The following is a 21,782-nucleotide window of genomic DNA, read 5'->3' on the forward strand; positions in this document are numbered from 1 at the left end:
ATCTCCGTGAGCTCTTTTGTGTTCAAATTAGGGAACTCCTCCCGACAACTTCCGACTTTATTACACAGCCTTTTAGGTATTATTTTTAGGTCCCGAGCGCAGACAATAGACCTCGACGCGGAGAAATTTTCTTGGCTCAACTTGCGGAGCTATAAAAGGAAACAATACGCGTTTCGTTTAAGAAAGGCTAACAAAGGAAATAATAGCAGGGTGCTATGTAAAATTCGTATCATCAAGTACTGTTCTGCCGTACTGTTGGTAGGAAGCTACCAACATACCTCCGGTGGTCCTTTCAAATTTGTTCGTGAGTTAAAATTCAATTGATAAGAATAAATCACTCAGTAAAAAATTTATTGGTTGTTGCAAAGTGCCGATTTCGAACATTCCCTGCCGATCACAAACCCGTAATCCTCACGCTCTCATCTTTGATCCCTCAGGTTATTTCTCTCTCTGTGGGTTTTCTCTGACTTGGCACTATATGCTATGAAAACATCTTCGATACGATGAGTACAGGAATGAGGAATATAGCAATACAAATTCCTTAAGAATGAAAGAAACAGAAAGTTTAGGGCAGCCAAGTCGATATCACTGCGGCAAAGGTGTGAAGAAATCGAAAAAGAAATGATCGTCAAGAGGGCTGGCTCCACATATATAAAAGTCAAAACAGCCTTCGATGATATTAAAATTAAGGGTGGTAACAGTAAGAATGTAATGGAAATTCCACTGCTAAATGCATCGGATAGGTGGAAAGAGTACATTGAAAGCCTCTGTGTGGGGCAAGACTTGTCCGTTCAAGTGATAGAACAAAAAATTTAAGTCGACATGGAAGACATAGAGGATCCAGTATTAGAATCAGAATTTAAGATGGCTCTGGAAGACTTGAGATCAAATAAGGCAGAAAGGATAGACAAAATTCCATAGAAATTTCTAAAATCAGTAGGGGAAGTGGCAACCAAACGAATATTCAAGTTGCTGTGTAGAATCTATGAGACTGGCGAGATACCAGGCTTTCGGAAAAATATCATCCACACAATTCCGAAGACACCAAGGGCAGATATGTGTGAGAACTATTCCGCAGTCAGCTTAACAGGTCACACATCTAAATTGCTGACAAGGATAATGTACAAAGGAATGGAAAAGAACTGAGGATCTGGTATATGACGATCAGTTTGCTTTCACGAAAGATAAGGGAGCCATAGAGGCAGTTTTCTGACGTTGCCGTTGATACTGGAAACAAGACTTGTCGATATGGAAAAAGAATTCGACAGTATAAAACTGGCCGCGCGGGATTAGCCGAGCGGTCTGGGACACTGCAGTTGTGGACTGTGCGGCTGGTCCCGGCGGAGGTTCGAGTCCTCCCTCGGGCATGGGTGTATGTGTTTGTTCTTAGGATAATTTAGTTTTAGTAGTGTGTAAGCTTAGGGACTGATGACCTTAGCAGTTAAGTCCCATAAGATTTCACACACATCTGAACAGTATAAAATGGTGCAAGATGTTCGAAATTTCGTGGAAAATAGAGATAATCTGTTGGTAAAGACGGGTAATTTACTACATGTATGAGAACCAGAGGAGAATAATAAGAATCGACGGCCAAGAACGAAGTGCTCGGATTAAAAAGAGTGTAAGACATGGATGTAGCCTTTCATCCATATCGTTCATTCTGTACATAGAAGAAGAATCAAAAATGCAATTAAAATTCAATTATAAGACTTACTGATAACATTGCTAGCCACAGTGAATGTGCAGAATAATTATGGGATCTATTGACTGGAATGAACAGTCTGATTAGTACGGAATATGGATTGAGAATAAACCGGAAGAAAGAAAACGTTATTAGGAACAGCAGAAATAAGAACAGCGAGAAGCTAATCATCAGAACTGGTGAACATGAAGCAGACGAGCTTTAAGAATTCTGCTACCGTGGAAGCAAATCAACCCATGACGAATGAGGCAAAAACCATATAAAAAGCAGACTACCACTGGGCAAGAGACGTTTACAGGTATCAAACATAGCCTTTTATTCGAGGAAGAAACTTCTGGCAATGTACTCTAAGAGCAGAGCACTCAATGTTAGTGAATCATGGACATTGGGAATACCGGAACAGAGAAGATACGATGCTACTGAAGGATGTAAGTGGTACCCTGATATGAACAGGTCCTAGCACAGGAGAGGAATTCGTGGGGCACCACATCAAACCAGTCAGAAAAACAAAAACAGAGACTGAGAAGTGAGTGTTCTCTCTCTCTGTCTCTCTCTCGGAACAATAGCTTCCGCGAAAAACAACGCTTTACAAACACTACTGTTTTAATACAGAATATTGTATATGTCAACAACACGGTCTGTGTAAGCGCTGGCATTAGATTAACAATGGCCGATTGTCGTCTGAAATGCAAGTTTATGTGTAAAGTGACTGTCAGTTGTCAGCTGCAAAGAGGCAGCTCGCGCAGTCTAACGGCATACAGCAAAACTATTTGCCTCTATCTAATTCTAGTCTTGCGCTAGAGTGTGCTAGTGTCAGTTGCCTGTAGGAAGACGCTAGACGCAGAAGTCAGCGTTCGCTAAAGCTCTGTTCATGCAGGAAGCGGCCAAGACAAAAAATCTGTTATCATACGAAATATATTTAATGTATTTTTTTATTCTAATAGAACCTTGCGGACCCCTCTGGCATAGCTCGCGGATTCCTGGACGTCCGCGCACCAGCTGTTGTGAACCACTGGTCTATCTGATTGGCTGCTGATGGTATCATCATGCCTATATAAGCGAGAAACCGTAGCAGCGCCGGCAGGCAGTTAACTCCTGACGACGATGGCGGAGATGGTCATGGAAAGCTCGAGGATTTTATTCGAATCAACGCGTCTTGAAAACCGAGAACGTTTTATTCATGTATGCCGTCGCGAAAGACTCCGAGGACAGATTTCGCTGTTCTCGATACGTTAGCCAGACATAGCCATAAATTTGAACTACTGAAAGCTACCCGAGTTTTGCCGCCGTCTCTCTAAATTGTGATAACACACTACACTGGTTAGTCACACGTCAGTGATAATCAGTGAATAAATTCATTCTCATAACAGTAAAGAAAAAATGGGCTCTAAAATGCAGTCTCATACGAATTTAAAGAGGATATAGGTCTTATCACCGACAGTGCCTGCATTCGGAGAAGAAGTAAATTTGAAGCATAGTATATGTGCTCATGATAAAAAGTGTGCCACCAAAGGTTTATTTTCTGCCCACCATCGCAGCAAAGCTACACTGAAGCTCTCACTTGATCTCGTGCAAATGGTTGGATTTCCCTGAACTATGTCTTGTCGTTAGTTTTTGAGTCTAAGCCCTTTGTGAACCTAGAAAGTAGTTTATTATCCCTTCTCTCTAGTTTTACACACTATTCTCTCTCTCTCTCTCTCTCTCTCTCTCTCTCTCTCTCTCTCTCTCTCTCTCTATCTGTCTATTTATCTCTGCATGTCTGCTCTCTTCGTTGAAAGTACAATTAACTGCGACTAATACCGAAGTAGAAAGGATATACAATGCAAACAGGCAATAACAAGCAGAAGATTTCTCAACAAAAGGAATCTGTTGACATATAATATAAATTTAAGTGTTAGGAAGTCATTTCCAGAGGTATTTGTCCGAGGTGTAACATTGTATGGAAGTGAAAAGTCAATGATAGGTAGTTCAGACAATAAGATAATATAAGCTTTTGAAATGCGGTATTACAAAAAATGCTGACGACTATGCGGGTAGATAGAGTAATTAATGAAGAGGTTCTGAATAAAACTAGGGAAAAAAGTAATTGACGGCACAGTTTGACTAAAATAAGGAACCGGGTGATACGAAACATCCTGAAGTGGCCGAGCGGTTCTAGGAGCTTCAGTTTGGAACCGCGCGACCGCTACGGTCGCAGGTTCAAATCCTCCCTCGCGCATGGCGAGTGTGATGTCCTTAGGTTAGTTATGTTTAAGTAGTTCTACGTTCTAGGGGACTGATGACCTCAGAAGTTAGGACCCATACTGCTCAGAGCCATTTGAACATCCGGAAGCAGCAAAGAATTGTCAAATTGGTAATTTTGTAATGGAGGGAAGTGTAGGGTGGGAACGGTTTGAAGGGAGGAGGGAGGAGTTAAAATTGTAGAAGCAGACCAAGGGATGAATACAGAAAGCAGGTTTAGATGGATGAAGGTTGCAAAAATTATGCAGAAATGAAGCGGCTCGCACCGGGTAGATTTGCTTGGAGAACAGCACTGAGCCAGCCTTCAGACTGTAGATCACAAAAACAACGCTGTTTCAAAAATATATTTTCATTAATAACATTTCTGTATGAACACTGAAATATCAAGCACCCAACAAACCAAAAACTGATTCGAAGCCAACAGTGGGTTACTGGTGTTGATCGTAGTGCAAGCCTTCTTTATACCTGAGTAACAACAGTTCAGTCTATCAGCTGTTAGTGGGGACACAGATCCACGCTGAAACTGAAGGACGCTGCAGCACGGATGCCCACAAATTCAGAAACTTTTTACCTTTCTTTAATACTTGCATTAAGAACCAGAAAAAACTCCAGAGCCAACAAAGAAGTAAACCACAGACTTTTCGACTGCGGTGTTTACGCTTATCTTTGTTGTTGTAATGAATATGGTTTCATGGCATTTGAATTGTTATTTAGTGACATTTTTCGTACTATTACTATTTCTTGTATATTTGACTTCTCAGTTTTAACGTAATATTTTACGTAAATCAAGAACGATATACTTCTAACTTCCCACGCCAAATTGTGGGAGCTATGTTTTATATTAAGCAACCGAGTACGTTTGATGTCATGTATGTATGGGTTCTGACCCACTACTTATGCGAAAGCATACAACCATTGTTATAATAATGTTAGCTTGTCCAAAGGGACAAACGAGATGTACATCATCATGTCGGTTAAATATGATAACAAAATTGTTTGTCTACACCTTCCAAACTTTTTTATAATGATTATTGTGTTTCACGGCATTTTAATTATTACGTAATGGCATTTTCGTACTATTACTATTTTTATATATTTGACTCCTTAGTCTTAACGTAACAGTTTACGTAAATGACGAACGTTGTACTTCTAACTTCCCACGCCAGATGGTGGGTACTGCGTTTCTTAAAAAACTGTGGTATACCTCTATTCGTTTTATTCATATTTTATTCTGCTTCCTTTTCTTTTTCTCTTTTACTTGTCCTGCACTCTGACGACTTACTATCGATCTGTCTTATGTTTTGTAATTTGGTTTTTTTAAAAACAATACTCCAGTGTATTTTATATGTTTCCTTCCCCCTTCGTCTGCTACGTTTTTTACGTACATTTTAAATTTGAATTACTTCATGAGTCACAAATGCACAAGAAGTATTTTGTGTTAGTATCTTGCAAAACCAGTAATATTAAGTCTTCACGTGACACATAGAGGGCGTTCCAAGCCCTGTCAGATTGAGGTCTGCTGTACAGGTGCATGTATACAGCGGCCTCAGTTTATGTGATCGCTCTAAGCTTGTGGTTATAGCTTGATACCAGTGCCTACCAAATTTAATTGTATGATACAGGTATGTTCCTACCAACTGTTATGTTCATACGCAGGTGTAGTTGTGATATTCGGTTTAATACTCTCTCATCATTATGTGAAAATTTTTAACTTCTAGCACTGAGGATGGTCACTAAGTGACCGAAAATCGATTTTGCTCACAATAAAACAGCAAAATACGGCCAGTGCTGATTTTCTTTCCAATTCTATCCACTATTTGGTCGTGGTGCACACAAAATGCCATGGAGTCGCCAAACAATAAACTTATCTCACTCGATACCGAGCCAGAAACTAGCACGACATAGTGCTCCATTAAGTTTCGGGAATGCAGCCGCATGAATTCTGCTTCTTCTTCTAATATTTCCGCTGTATACCTTTCAGCCATCTTCAGAGAAAGCCGTACGACTGACGCTCCAGCGCTCGCTCCATCCTTTTAACCTCGCGGACCGCGCCACTGCGCTTGCGGCCACAGATAAACAAAGCGCCAGTGATGTTAATCGGCGGCAAAGACGTACAAATGCATGAGTTACGTCTGTGGCTGCGCATTCGATCCATGCTGGGAGGTCGATGTATTACTGGGAGCTGAACTGTAGCGACGTCTTAGTACGTTCAATATTTAAAGTGCCGGATTCCATGATTTATCCTTATTCATGGAAGTCGATTTTATAAAATGTACTAACCTGGCAAACTTCGAAATTATACCATGGTCACGGCACCTCAGTAAAAAACTTAAAGAGCTCAATAGTCTCGCTCTCAAATGTCGTAGCTTGTCCAATCGTCGAACACATAAAACCATCTCCTCCCCGAAGAGGTACTTGATGTGAATCTTCAAGTTTTCGCGGCGCAAAGACTGCTCCATTAAGTTTCGGAAATGCAGCCGCATAAATTCTGCTTCTTCTTCTTCTAATATTTTCGCTGTATACCTTTCAGCCATCTTCAGAGAGAGCCGTACGACTAACGCTCCAGCGCTCGCTCCATCCTTTTAATCTCGCAGACCGCGCCACTTCGCATGAGGCCACAGATAAACAAGGCGCCAGTGATGTTAATCGGCGGCTAAGACGTACAATATACATGAGTTACGTCTGTAATCAAATGGAATGCGGCACTTTCAATATTGAACTTACAAAGACGTCGCTACAGTTCAGCTCCCAGTAATACATCGACCTCCCAGCATGGATCGAAAGCGCAGCCACAGACGTAACTCATGCATATTGTACGTCTTTGCCGCCGATTAACATCACTGGCGCCTTGGTTATCTGTGGCCGCATGCGCAGTGGCACGGTCCGCGAGTTTAAAAGGATGGAGCGAGCGCTCGAGCGTCAGTCGTACGGCTCTCTCTGAAGATGGCTGAAAGGTATACAGCCGAAAAGTTAGAAGAAGAAGCAGAATTCATGCGGCTGCATTCCCGAAACTTAATGGAGCAGTCTTTGCGCCGCAAAAACTTGTAGTACCACATAACCTTCAAATAACACATTATTTCTAAGAAGTCATTAGTGCTGATACTAGTCTCATAGAGCGTAAGTGCACGCTTCTCTAACCATATTTTTTACAGATATCTGATAAATGTATTATCGCATTCGCCAATGAAGTGGGTAAGGAACTTCTCTCCTTCTACAAAAGGTTAACATGTTCTTTAAGGCCAAAAATGTAGGCGTTCCTCCAGCGTAAGAGGCTCTACATAATGCACCGTGGATGCAAAGTTTGTGGTTCCCGAGAGAGGTGGGGAGCTATTGCAAAAGGTAGTCGGCTCCGTCCTCCTTTGCAGGCCCTCGTAATAGCCGGCCCCACTGGGCCGCCTGCTTCCTACTCCCACCCCCACATCTTCTCACCCCCAGACTCTGCCACCCCCTCAATCCCTCCCCCACTAAGTACCTCATCTGCGCAGCCCACCCTAGTCCTTTGTCGCCACCGAGGTGTGGAAGGGTGGAGGGACTTATAAAAGAATTCTCCTACAGAATGAGGGCTTTTTACTTGCAAACAGCGGAAGGAAGGTTTTAAAACCGCCTTGTCTGAGGCGCGGCCGCAGCCGCACCGCAGCGCGACCACCCTTGCCTTCACGCGAGACTTTTTCTTGTCAAGCCCTCTGTCCGTGTTCCTCTTCTCCTCCTTGACAACGGATCGCCAGCTGCGAATTGAAGGAAAGTGGAAATTTCTTACGCAGAGAAGCAACGAATTTCATTTTATGTCGTTAAATTGTCTTTCTTCCACGATAATGGTAACTAAATAGCGGCTAGCAATTTTGTCAAACTAATGTTTTCTACATCAGGATGACACTAAACGCTGATTCGGTATTGTGGAATAACAAGAAACATGCTGTGCAAAGGAAGCCAAACCCTAGAGTTACCTACGGCTAAGAAACAGGAAAAAATCTTCTGCTGCTTGACAACCACCAATGTCATTTTATAGATGTTTAGGAACTTGACGGTGTTAACTTTATCTCTGCTAGAAGTATTTGCAACATCACAAACTACACTGACGGAAAAAAATCGCAGCGCTAAAAAATTATTAATGCAGACAAATGAAATTTCTGGAATATATTGATGTGTTGTTGTTCTTGTGGTCCTCAGTCCTGAGACTGGTTTGATGCAGCTCTCCATGCTACTCTATCCTGTGCAAGCTTCTTCATCTCCCAGTACCTACTGCAGCCGACATACTTCTGAATCTGCTTAGTGTATTCATCTCTTGGTCTCCCTCTATGATTATTACTCTCAACGCTGCCCTCCAGTACTAAATTGGTGATCCCTTGATGCCTCAGAACATTTCCTACCAACCGATCCCTTCTTCTAGTCAAGTTGTGCCACAAACTCCTCTTCTCCCCATTTCTATTCAATACCTCCTCATTAGTTATGTGATCTACCCATCTAATCTACAACATTCTTCTGTAGCACCACATTTCGAAAGCTTCTATTCTCTTCTTGTCTAAACTATTTATCGTCCATGTTTCACTTCCATACATGGCTACACTCCACACAAACACTTTCACAAAAGACTTCCTGACACTTAAATCTGTACTCGATGTTAACAAATTTCTCTTCTTCAGAAACGCTTTCCTTGCCATTGCCAGTCTACATTTTATATCCTCTTTACTTCGACCATCATCAGTTATTTTGCTCCCCCGCCCGCATCTCGTGGTCGTGCGGTAGCGTTCTCGCTTCCCACACCCGGGTTCCCGGGTTCGATTCCCGGCGAGGTCAGGGATTTTCTCTGCTTCGTGATGGCTGGGTGTTTTGTGCTGTCCTTAGGTTAGTTAGGTTTAAGTAGTTCTAATTTCTAGGGGACTGATGACCATAGATGTTAAGTCCCATAGTGCTCAGAGCCATTTGAACCATTTGCAGCCATTTTGCTCCACAAATAGCAAAACTCCTTTACTACTTAAATGTCTCATTTCCTAATCTAATTCCCTCAGCATCACCCGACTTAATTCGACTACATTCCATTATCCTTGTTTTGCTTTTGTTGATGTTCATCTTATACCATCCTCTCAAGACACTGTCCATTCCGTTCAACGCTCTTCCAAGACCTTTGCTGTCTCTGACAGAATTACAATGTCATCGGCGAACCTCAAAGTTTTCATTTCTTCTCCATGGATTTTAATACCCATATTGGTCTAGATAATATATGTTATTGAGTAACATTCCAAAGATTACAGATTAATGTAAGCGCGAGATAAGCCATTGCAATTGATGTGAAATGCTGGTACATTAATAACCGGTGTAACCGTCGTAATGTTGAATGCAAGCGTTCAAACGTGTATACATTGTGATGTACAGGTTCCGAATGTCTGTTTGTAGGATAGAATTCTACCCCTGTTGCACTTGGTCGGTCAATACATGGGCGATTAACGCTGGTTGTGGATGACCCCTAAGTTGTGGTCAGATGATGTCTCGTATGTGCTCGGTTGGAGACAGATCTGGCGATCGACTAGGGGATGTTGGGTTAACAGTGACGTGTGGGCGAGCGTTATCCTGTTGGAAAATACCCCCTGGTATGCTGGTCATCAACGGCAGCACAAAAAGTAGAATCACCAGACTGACGTAAAAATTTGCCGTCAGTATGCTTGGGATAACCAGAGACCGCTCCTACTGTCATACTGTTCGCACCCTAGACGACAATTCCAGATGGAAGTCCAGTGTGTCTAGCTCGCAGACAGGTTGGTGGCAGGCTCTCACCTGGCCTCCTTCCACACGGTCATCACTGGCACCTACGCAGGACCAGCTTTCATCAGAGATCACAATAGACCTCCATCCCGCACTCCAGTGAGCTCTCGCTTGACACCACTGAAGTCGCATACGGTGGTGGTTTGTGGTCAGTGGAATGCACGCGACAGGGCGTGTGGTTCGCAGCTGTCTTTGAGGTAACATATTTGTGACACTTCGTTGTGTTACTGTGGTGCCAGCTGATGCTCAAACTGTTGTTTCAGATGCAAATTGCTGCTTCCAGAGGAATACGTCAAACGTGATGGTCTTCCCATTCACTACTGACACTTGGCCACCCGGTGCTCGGTCTTCTTGCGTCCGTACATTCGTTTCACGACCGTTGACAGCAATCAAGTACAGTGGTTACATTCCTACCAAGTCTTTCTGCAGTACAGATGGAACATCAAGCTCTAGTAGCGTATTATACGACTCCGTTCAAACTCAGTGAGCTCTTGATAATGGCGTCTTTCTCGCCTTATAGGCATTCTTGACTAAAATCACCTCACCTTGTCCAATCTCAAAGGTAATTACCGATCACTACGGTTACAGTGCATATATGAAGCAAACATGATATGCTTCCACTGACGCTACTAGCGCCATTTTTATGCGACAGACTCTAGATTTGAATAGAAATCATCTTTCTGATGTAGAAAGACGCCTCCAATATTCGTTTATGTCTTACAACTCCTTCTTGGTGCTGCGATTTTTTTTCCGTCAGTGCGTTTGAAGGACTATGGTGGCCGCTATTCAGACGTTGGTCCGTCAGTTAATACGTGTCGTGCAACAATACGTTGTGAAGAAATCACAAATGCTATAGACGGCACTATAACATGGAATGCTGCAGTTTGCAATGGACAAATATTTACATACAGATAGCGCATTTTATTTTTCTTTTAAGTTGCTCAGTTACATTGTCTGTCTGATTTCTTAAGGAAGCAACCACTAAACGCCCAATGTGCTCACAACACATACTTTGCTTTTCTAGTACAAATTCCTCTGTCTTCTGAGAAATAGTCAAAAAACTTTGTCAATTTTTTTAAAAGTTACAATTTGGAACCCGTCGAAAACGCAACATGTATGTAAATTTCAATATATTGGTAAATATGTAGTTAGAACAGATTATGATCAAATATCTGAGAATTTTATTGAATCACGAAAGCTGTAGTAAGTCAATGAGGAATTATTAAATAAATCTGATTTATTCAACGGCCACCGTCCTTCGGTTTAAGCCATTGTTTTCTGACGTTATCGTTGTCATTTGTACCCAGTACTTCTTGAGTTATCTCGTAGTGGCAGCTGAGTCACAATAGTCTCATTCTTTTCGTACTGACAGAAATGGACACGGTCGTCAATCACAGTGGAATCAATATAGCTAGAGACAGTAACTCTGCTTTGAGATTTGATGGGTTGGTCACTAATATTAAATGTTTGATAGTCATATGATAAATATTAGTTAACTTCTAGATCTTTAATTTGCTTTTTGATTGGCCTGTCTGGACTGGGCGTGAAGTCACGTTTGTCTTCCTAAATTCCGAAATTCAAAGCCTTGAAAATATGTGAATAACACGGTGTACGCAACATACCTTACTGTTAACATTAAATAACAGATGAACGCTTCAATTTTACTTTGACACATATGAAACTCGTAAACATTAATACAATAAGGACCAGATCCTTTTGTTCCGACTTACCAAAGCGACCGGGTACTGCGTGCTGTCTGGTTCATAGTGCCCACGCAACGTATCTGTCTTGCAGGACCTCTAGCCTCCTTTCGGTACAGTCGTTTGACTTTACAGAACTGTATTTCTTCGTCTTGCTGTTTGGTGTTCGCATGTAACCACGAACAAATTTACATTTCATTTACTTTGCATCGTTTTTATCTTACACTTTCAATGTCACAACATAAAAAGTTTCTCCACATTGTGAAACAATAATTTTTAATGCGTGTAGAAACGTTCCACGTTTTGTAAACTAAAATTATGATGTAAATGTAAAACACTTTTTAAAAATAATCATCACGATCCACCATAATAGCGTGCACAGCAATAAATGCATTATATCACAAAAATATACCTGTTTTTGCAGTATCCATTTGTTGATCTGTTCTTCTGTTATAATGTTTACAACTGTTACTACATAACACTATATTGACACATACAGACAATTTGCATATATTATCACAGAGCCCTTTAGTTTAATTTATCGAGGAGGCAGTTACTGTTATTTCATTTACCGTAGAGCCTACACAGGACATCCAATAAATACTGCGACAGACTTCGAGGGGCTGTAGAAGGCGTCTTGAGCAACAAATCGAGAATAGGAAACCGTGTCCCAAAATTTCTTCCAACGACGATACAGAACGTCTAAGTTAAAACTCCTGCCGCTAGGCTACAGCTAACGTGTCTTTGAACGCTAATGGACCGTAGGCGGAACGTCTCGCGATGTTGTTTGTTATTTAGTGACCTCGAACCACGACTGATTGCCACTGTCGACAGTGAAGAAGGTAGAGCTGGTTGGTGTGTAGAAACGCCTTATCTGCTATGAATGTCATGGTTCATGGTTTCAGACACGAGTTTCAATCCGCCGTTAATTTTTCTCCTTGGAGAGATCGCTAGGAGAACGCGGACTTCATATCACGTGAAACATAGCCGTTCTTTCGGAACACGTACTTCAGACAGTTAATTTCGGAATGCAAGAGTTCTTCGTCAGAAACAGTTTTTGCTCAGTGTAGCTATGTATTTAACACTCCTCTCTCCGGGATTGGATGAAGAAAACTCTGAGCGCTAATATATAAACCGGTGTGCGTCAGCTGGCGGTAAAATGATTTGCTGAGACGTCCATCCGACTTCCGTATTAGTAAAACATCCAAAAAAACTGCCTTCCTTCTTTGTCTATATCGACAATAAACTGACCGTTTGATGGTAAATTATATTAAATAACGGACAGAATAGCTATTGGTTCTCTGCTGTCCCCAGCATTGGCCAACTTTTAAACGGAACGTTCTGAGGAGAGTACATTAAATTTGACTCCCCTTCGCCCGTGTTCATTTTATCGCTATGTTGACGACACCTTTATGGTCTGGCCACAAGGCGTAGAACCTCTTGAGCACTTCCTTGAACGTGTGAACAGCATGCATCCGAATATCCAGTTCACTTTCGAGACAGACAGAGAAGGAAGGCTGCCATTTTTAGATGTTTTGGTACAACGAAAGTCGAATAGACGTCTCGGCCACTCAGTGTACTGCCAGCCGTGACAACAGCGTTGCATGGAAGCGAGCTCTCGATGCAGAGAACAGAGATTTTCGTCGCAATGTTTACGCTACCACGAGAACGGTAGTGTCACCAGCGCAGACGTTGGCACCATCTGCGACAGCATTACGTAGTTACCGACTAATCAGAAGTCTTCTATGGGCTATATAAGGCCACTACAGCAGCAGTCAGCTGATCCTGACGAAAGCGATGAAGGTAATCGTCGAAAGATCGAGATTTTACACTCCACTGACGCATCACGAAGTTCTGTATGACAATGTCGTCGCGAAACACTTCGTTCTCATATCCTACATGATTGGTTATGCAAACAGTAAGTATTGCAGCTGAATTGCACAAAGTAGATGGAAGTAACGCCACCTGCGTTCTATATATAAGAAACGATGTTGCAGCGGTTTTATGCTTCAAAAATCATCTTTGAATGTTGACTGTTGGTGATAAAACTGTGTAACAGCTCGTGTAAGAAAGAGAAACGGCTCCCAGAAATTGTCGGAATTCACCAACGATAGGATCGTGATCTTTTGAGGCAACGGTTTACCCTTCTGCGATATTGCTGCCAAGCTGGTCGGGAAACCCAGAGCTTTCATTCGAATATGATATCGAAGGGCTTAGAAGGGCTATAATGAAGGCCACGCAATACCTCAATGGCCCCACGCGATTAGCGCCTGAGAGGGCTTAACAACGTCACGCACTTGAGTCATAAAATGGGCTTGTTTGCAGCAAGACAAGTTTCTACACACACTGTGCAATGGCTTCCGGAGTACCGTTGACTCTCGATACAGTGACATTTCGTCTTTCTTTGACGCGGAGCAGAAAGAGCACGCTGGCACTGGTGCACCCAACAACAATATTGGGATGCAAAAGTGGCACCATTTCTTCAAAAAAGTCTCAGGTCAGCGGAGTAGGACCACTATGGACGTATCTGTGTGGGCTCTGAGGAGAGCGAATGTTGCCAAATTGCATTCGTCATCGTCATACGGCTACAGCACCGGGCGTGACTGTACAGGATCCAATTTGGTAGACCACATTATCACATCCGATTGACATACCTGATAATTTGGACAGAAAAAGTTACATTTCTAATTTCTTAAGTCTGATTGATGAGACCTGTCTTCCCTTACGCCAGTGCTGTCCACAGCAAACACAGAGTGGGTGTTCGCTTAATCAAGTTCTTTACATCTCTTACCCACTGAAAAATCTGGTCAAAGACTGCCGAGATACTGCCACGCTATCACTCGCTAGCCGCTGCGACTGATGTATTCTAGCATAAACTCTGGAATGATGTACACACCTGTGCCTCATTCATTGACAGGTCGACTCTATCAACAGCTGTGCCAAAACCCAGCTCGCTCTGTTCGCCCAAGAGATACAGGAGCCATTAGTTACAGGCGCCCAAGAAGATGCCACGTCCCTTGTCTTCCGTAAGGAAGGCATTCGATACAGTCCCACACTACCACCTCATGAACAAAATATGAGCTTATGGAATATCAGACCAACTGTGTGACTGGTCTGAAAAGTTTCTACCAAACAGCACACAGCATGTCATTCTGAACGCAGGAAAGTCTTGAGATACAACAGTAACTTCGGGCGTACCCCAGGGGAGTGTTATGCGGCAACTGCTTTTCGCAAGATATATAAATGACCTATCAGATAATGTCGGAACTTCCATGCGGTTTTTCGCAGATGACTCTGTTGCTGCAGAGAAGTCACGACGCTAGAAAATTGTATCGAAATACATGATGTGCATCAGAGGATCGACATTTGGTGCAGGGAGTGGCAACTGATCCTCAACATAACCAAAGCAACGTATTCCGAATACATAGATAGGAAGACCTTCATTGTATTTAGAATAATCACTGGGTGCATTTACTTTCATAAAATGTCTAGGAGTATGCGTACGGGTGGATTTAAAGTGGAACAACTATACAAACTTAATCGTGAGTAAGGCAAATGCCAGACTGAGATTCATTGAAAGAATCCTCAGCAAATGTAGTTCTTATTACGTGAAATCTTATGTGTGTGAAATCTTATGGGACTTAACTGCAAGGGTCAGCAGTTTCTAAGCTTACACACTACTTAACCCAAACTATCCTAAGGACAAACACATACACCCATGCCCGAGGGAGGACTCGAACCTTTGCCGGGACCAGCCGCACAGTCCATGACTGCAGCACCCGAGACCGCTCGGCTAATCTCGCGCGTCTGTAGTCAATCAACAAAGAAAGTAACTTACAAAATACTCGTTGGACTAATACTCGAATATTCGTCGTCAGTGCGGGATTCATACCAGAAAGGACTGATACAGGAAATAGAGAAGCTCCAAAGGAGACAGCTCGTTTCGTTACAGCTTTCATTTAGTGAGCGCGAAAACTTCACGGAGATGCCAATTCCAGTGGCAGACACCGTAAAATAGGCGTCTGCATCACGTTATGATCTACTGTTTAACTTCCAATGGAGTACATTCCTTGAAGAGGCAATCAGTGTATTGGTTCCTCCTGTGTATATATCGCGGGAAAGCCATAAGATAAAATTAGAGAGATGCGAGCCCCCACAGAGGCTTACGAATAATCGTTTCTCTCGAGAAACATACGCCATTGGAACAGGAAAATGGTACACAAAGTACCCTCCATCACACTTTATAAGATGCCTTGTCGTATGTATATGTAGATGTACAAAGCTGTTGCAGTCATAGATGGCACCTCTGTGTACCAATAACCGCAACTTTACACAGTTACATCACCTACAAAGGCAATTCTGCGCTCTTCCTACTAGGTTGTACATGCAGAGAGTTAAATTTCGTTCTTTGCTATCCTTCCTGGTGTTACAATTTTGATGGCCACCAGTGTATTTTACAACTTTGGTAGTGGTTCCGTAACGAACTCTTTTTCAGAGCTACAAGATAACCACTAACCAAGAAAAGTTTCCTCCTAAAGCATTCTTTCGTTGCAGCAAGCTGCTTTTATGTTCAATAGCCGCCAAAACACAAGCTGGACATATACGTCTGCTTTCCTGTCTGACTACAAGGCCCTCTAGCTTTGGCTTCCACCGCCGGCTACAGACGTCTCACTAGTACCAATCATTACTCGACCCTCAAATGTCATCTGCCACACTATCTCTTGTAGTTCAGGGCCACAGACTTCGTATTTGTTCAACTTTACAAGTATTAGGTCCCTACATAGACAGTGGGTACACAGTCCCGACAGCATTCTCTCTCTTGTGACTATTTACATTTACATTGCTGTGACATACTGCTACAACAGTGCTATATGTGTTCAGTCAGTGGATACAACAGGCTCCTATACATTGACGAACGGATGCTGAATTACGCATTGTAGCCATGGTACGGGGTGATTGACTTCTACACCGAATTGTCTTAATTGAACGTGTAGTTTTGCACACTGTCTTGAGTTTACGATGTCGTTCTGCAATTCGTTTCCACTACGCTATGTCGACAGTTGGACACCTTATTCAGCGAGCTTAACAGGTTCCAAACATGCCACTGAGTCGCCATCCGCATAGCAGAAATAATACACACCTCTGGCTCCAGAAGACGAATGAACGCTGTCATTAGACGACTGCATACTTGAGAATCGTATTACATAAACTCTAACCGCAATAGCTCCGCACGCTACTGGCTATATCGTGAGAAGTATTCAAGGGATGAGATTTCCACTCTACACCGGAGTGTGCGCTGATATGAAACTTCCTCTACAACGGAGTGTGCGCTGATATGAAACTTCCTCTACAACGGAGTGTGTGTTGATATGAAACTTCCTGGCAGATGAAATCTGAGAAAAATCTCATCCTAGAAACATCCCCCAGGCTGTGGCTAAACCATGTCTCCGCAATATCGTTTCTTCCACGAGTGCTAGTTCTACAAGGTTCACAGGAGAGCTTCTGTGAAGTACTGGTACTGACGGAATTAAAGCTCTGAGGAAGGGGCATGAGTCGTGCTTGGGTAGCTCAGTTGGTAGAGCACTTGCCCGAGAAAGGCAAAGGTCCCGAGTTCGAGTCTCGGTCCGGCACACAGTTTTAATCTTCCAGGAAGTTTCAGTATTGAAGGGAATCTGACCGCCGGCACCGACGTCTAGAAGCCCTTATCTCATAGGACAATATCCAGTCATTTCATGCATACTTGATTGTTTTTCTCTTTTTTTTTCTTTTCCATTACCTCGTATCCCCACTGAGTGATCATGTTAATGGATTCCTCTTTTTTCTTTGCCATTACCTCGTATCTCCTCTGAGTAATCATGTTAATCCGGATTTAGCAGTGTTAGTGGTACAGGTCAGCGGAATGCCCTCCCTTTCACCACTCGTCCGTCCCTCGCAAGCCTCCCTCCAGACAGAACGGAAATTGTATACCACATCAGATTGCGTCGAGTGTTATCCATGTGAAATTGACACAATGTTTACGAAATGTCTGCGAATCGTATAACTGAGGCGGGATGTAGGTACCAGCCAAGTATTCACCCAGTACGAAGTCGAGAACCGCCTAAAAATTACATCCAGGCTGTCTGACACATCGGCCATTGTCTTAAAGCCGCGGGGCGAATTCAGTTCGGGACCGGGGCGGCTCCCCGAAAGCCAGAAGCAGCATGCTAGCGCTTACGGCTATTGGAGCGGGACGTAACAATCAATGTTTGTAGTTTACTCTGTTTACACCCCTGCAGATGGTGTTATTAATTTGAAAATACGATACACAAAAAAATGGCTCTGAGCACTATGGGACCTAACTTCTGAGGTCATCAGTCCCCTAGATCTTAGAACTACTTAAACCTAACTAACCTAAGGACATCACACACATCCATGCCCGAGGCAGGATTCGAACCTGCGACAGTAGCGATCGTGCGGTTCCAGACTGAAGCGCCTAGAACTGCTCGGCTACTCCGGCCGGCTACGATACACAGCTGCAATCATTTTATAGATAATGACTCCTTTTTTTTGTACCTTTGTCATGCATCGGAGCAGGAACGGCACGGCTATTAACGTATTTGGCGCGGTTCGTCTCAGGAGTGGCCGGATGCTCTTCCTGCCTCCAACCTGCTACCTCCACCCCCTCCTGGGGCAAAATATGTGTACCCCAAGTGCCTACGCTTAGTGTTATTCATGTGGAATTCAGCCAAAGTTATGTAAATATTTGTGAATTGCGTAACTGAGATAAAACTTCTGTGCAGCGCAGCATTCGCGTAGTGGAATGTGGGAAACAGTCTAAAAACCAGCCGCGCGGGATTAGCCGAGCGGTGTAAGGCGCTGCAGTCATGGGCTGTGCGACTGGTCCCAGCGGAGGTTCGAGCCCTCCCTCGGGCATGGCTGTGTGTGTTTGTCCTTAGGATAATTTAGGTTAAATAGTGTGTAAGCTTAGGGACTGATGACCTTATCAGTTATGTTCCATAAGATTTCACACACATTTTTTTGCGAAAAGCACATCCAGGGCCGGCCGTTGTGGCCGTGCGGTTCTAGGCGCTTCAGTCTGGAACCGCGTGGCCGCTACTGTCGCAGTTTCGAATCCTGCCTCGAGCATGGATGTGTGTGATGTTCTTAGGTTAGTTCGGTTTAAGTAGCTCTAAGTTCTAGGGGACTGATGACCACAGTCCCGTAGTGCTCAGAGCCCTTTGAACCATTTTTGAACCCCATCGAGGCTGGCCAGCAAACAGACCCTCGTAGGTAATCCACCTGCCGGATTCGGTCCCGGGCCGGTGCATTTCCCCATAATGGAAGCGGCGCTTTAATACGTACGGCTATCCAGGCAGGTCTCACAAAGAAAGACTATGGGTTCAAAAATGGCTCTGATCACTATGGGACTCAACTGCTGTAGTCATTAGTCCCCTAGAACTTAGAACTACTTAAACCTAACTAACCTAAGGACATCACACACAACCATGCCCGAGGCAGGATAGAAAGACTATAATCAAGATTCATTAAATTGCTTACAACGTGTATCCTAATAAAATGCACCACTACGCCGAATGTGCCCATTTGTCGCAACAAATTTCCGCAACTCGCTACGAATGTGCACAAGATCTCCGTGCTGACACTGCGCGCCCACCCGCCTTCTTGCAGAGGACCACGACCCGTGCGGCGGCGTGACGTGCCCGGCGGGTTCTCGCTGCGTGCCGACGTCGCCGGGCGGCGCCGCCTCCTGCGAGTGCTCGGCGGACTGCCCGGACCTGGAGGCGGCGGCGGCGGGGGCGGCGGGGGCGGAGGAAGGCGCGGCGCCGCCCCCGCAGGTGGTCTGCGGCTCCGACGGCCGCGATTACGACAGCCACTGCGCGCTGCGGCACGCCACCTGCCGCAACCACTCGGACCTCAAGCTGCGCTTCGTGGGGCCCTGCGGTGAGTGGGCCGCGACAGCGGCGCTGGGCCGCCCCGCCCCTGTACCGGTGTGCTGAGCCTCTGACGTCACGACGAACACCGTGAATGAAGACATGCCTGTCTTAACCACTCTACATCATTTTAAAAGTATTGGTTAAAAACAGTCTTGGCTGCAATTTTAGTTTTTTTTTTTTATTTTTCAACGACGCGTTTCGCCTTATTTAGGCATCTTCAGGTCATCTACATAGAAAACAGAGATCAAGTACTGAAACATCCCCTTAGAAAAATTAATGAATTACTGTGCTGATAAACCTCTTACGTTATTTGATTTTCGAACAGCTGAGCAGAACTGAACGTACTCAGATATTTCGCTCTTTACCTATTCTGATCAACACTAAACTGACACACAATATTTTTAGCGCAACGCAATCTGACTTTCAATAATCCCTACAAAATAATGGCCCTGACTAACATTAACCTATACCTTTTACAAATCACTTACCTCGCAAAAATCTTCGTTACTCGAACTACTGCAATACAGCGAGCGCAACTACTGCCAGCTAAATAAAAGATTCAAACTACTGATAGGCACAGTTAGCAAATGTAAGATTTTGATAGAGAACAAACAATGTATTTACCTTAATTCTTTCTGATGGAGACACGTTCAGATCGTCCGCTCTCAAAATTCTGCCAACTCTCTCCCCGCATCCACCACTGCTGGCGGCTCGCCTCCAATTGCGCAACGCTACACGCTGTTAAGAGCTACTGCCCAACACTACAATAGCAAACAATAATTCAGACCAGCCATAGACTGCACACAGCACAGCCAGTGATTTTCGTACAAAGCGCTACGTGACGTTACCAACATAAAAACCTAAACAGCCTACTTACAATATATCTATTTAAGAACCGCGATCGCGTTGTGCAGACCTGGATAACATGTATAAACAGATCAACTATTGAAAGAACAAATACCTTAATTTGGTATTTCTTAGAAGAATCCTTTAGTTAATGTAGCCAAAGGGCAATAGTTGTTCTGTTTATAGATGCTTATAGCTTATCTAAGTTTGCATAACGCGATCGCGAGTCTTAACTAGATGTATTTGTTCTCTGTTTTCTATGTAGGTAACCTGAAGATGCCTAAATAAGGCGAAACGCGTCGTTGAACAATAAAAAACTAAAATTGCAACCAAGACTGTTTTTAACCAATACTGTTAAGCATTGGTTTGCTGTATGCCACACATGGATTGGAAGAATTTCTATGATATTAAAATAAGGATAAAACATGTAAACCGTTATTTGTAGAATAAAAATCCCATTTAGCTGCTAGTAACTTTTCTAAATTTATTCCACGATTAGCTTCGAAGATTAAACATTCATTTTCAGGTGCCACTAACGAACAAGAGGAGGGGCCTCCAACGTACAGATTCTATGGCGTTAATATATTCGAATGAAAGATTCTGTTGTGTAAAGTGGTGTACTCACACACTTACGAAACCATAAATGCGTGGTGGTCGAGCCAGTTAGTCAACGGAGATGGCACCCAAGTCAGACAACCGTATGGGAACGTATGACGAGCAACCACAACGCCCGCGTGACGTCATTCAGTTCCGCTGCTGCGGTCAGCTGGTTTCTGGGGCGCCTGTCCTAGTTGCTTCCGTGTCGTGATGTCCAGGGGACCCTGTGGTTGCTGGTCATACGTTCCCATGCTGTTGTTTGAGGTGGGTGCGATTCTGATTGACAAGACTGCCATACATTTATGGTTAATAATTATGGAATACACATCTGAAGCTTTTATTTTACTGTGATAACCACGTAGTACTGTCAAGTTAGAAGCCCCTCCTCTTTCTCACATGGTATCAACTGAAGATAAGGTGTTAAGGCTAGAAAACGGTAATGGAATAAATTCAGAAAAATTAATAGCAAACTGAAGTGGATTTTTACTGTATAAATACGTTACTCAGTAGTGGATGTTCGCCTGATCAAATATTTTATGTAAACTGTAGAGTGCAGTTCTCACTGAGTGTAGACGATATGTGATACGATGTGCTATGAGACTCTGGATAAGGCGCAGAAACAACATTCATCGGCAGAACGTATAAAACGTAGTAGGAGCAACTTGACTCTGGTTCACAGCGGTACACACCGGGACGCCCACCGATACGCAACAAGGAGTGCTGGTCGCTTCACGCAGCTTCTATCGTGCGGTAGACAATGAGGCAAATTTCAAGTCATCCAAGGTACATCACAAAAATTGTTTTATAGAGATGAAGCAAATCTACATCCATCTCTATAGTTACATGTCTCAGGAAAATTTTTACTCTTCGCATAGAAAATTAAATACCACTGTTTTGAGATTCGCGCGTGTTCTCTGCTAAGCAGTCTTTGATATTCGCAATATATATATATATATATATATATATATATATATATACATCTTACAGTCTGACGTCGTAGCTTCATAA

General features: G+C 43.4%; 1 protein-coding gene and 1 non-coding gene across 2 annotated transcripts in view; both read left to right on the forward strand.

Annotated features, from left to right (window-relative positions):
• The first annotated feature begins 13,299 nt into the window (after positions 1–13,299).
• The window catches only part of LOC126335939 (agrin-like), a 366,195-nt gene continuing 357,712 nt past the window's right edge, over positions 13,300–21,782 (forward strand). Inside the window, exons 1-2 of the mRNA XM_049999415.1 lie at positions 13,300–13,318; positions 19,066–19,338. Of these exons, the coding sequence (XP_049855372.1) occupies positions 13,300–13,318; positions 19,066–19,338 (292 nt within the window). The remainder of the gene's footprint in view (positions 13,319–19,065; positions 19,339–21,782) is intronic.
• On the forward strand, positions 16,957–17,031 carry Trnas-aga (transfer RNA serine (anticodon AGA)). Its single transcript has one exon. It is a non-coding gene; the product is annotated as a tRNA-Ser (tRNA).

Source organism: Schistocerca gregaria, chromosome 2, assembly GCF_023897955.1.
Source record: "Schistocerca gregaria isolate iqSchGreg1 chromosome 2, iqSchGreg1.2, whole genome shotgun sequence".
In the NCBI taxonomy this organism is placed as follows: Eukaryota; Metazoa; Arthropoda; class Insecta; order Orthoptera; family Acrididae; genus Schistocerca; species Schistocerca gregaria.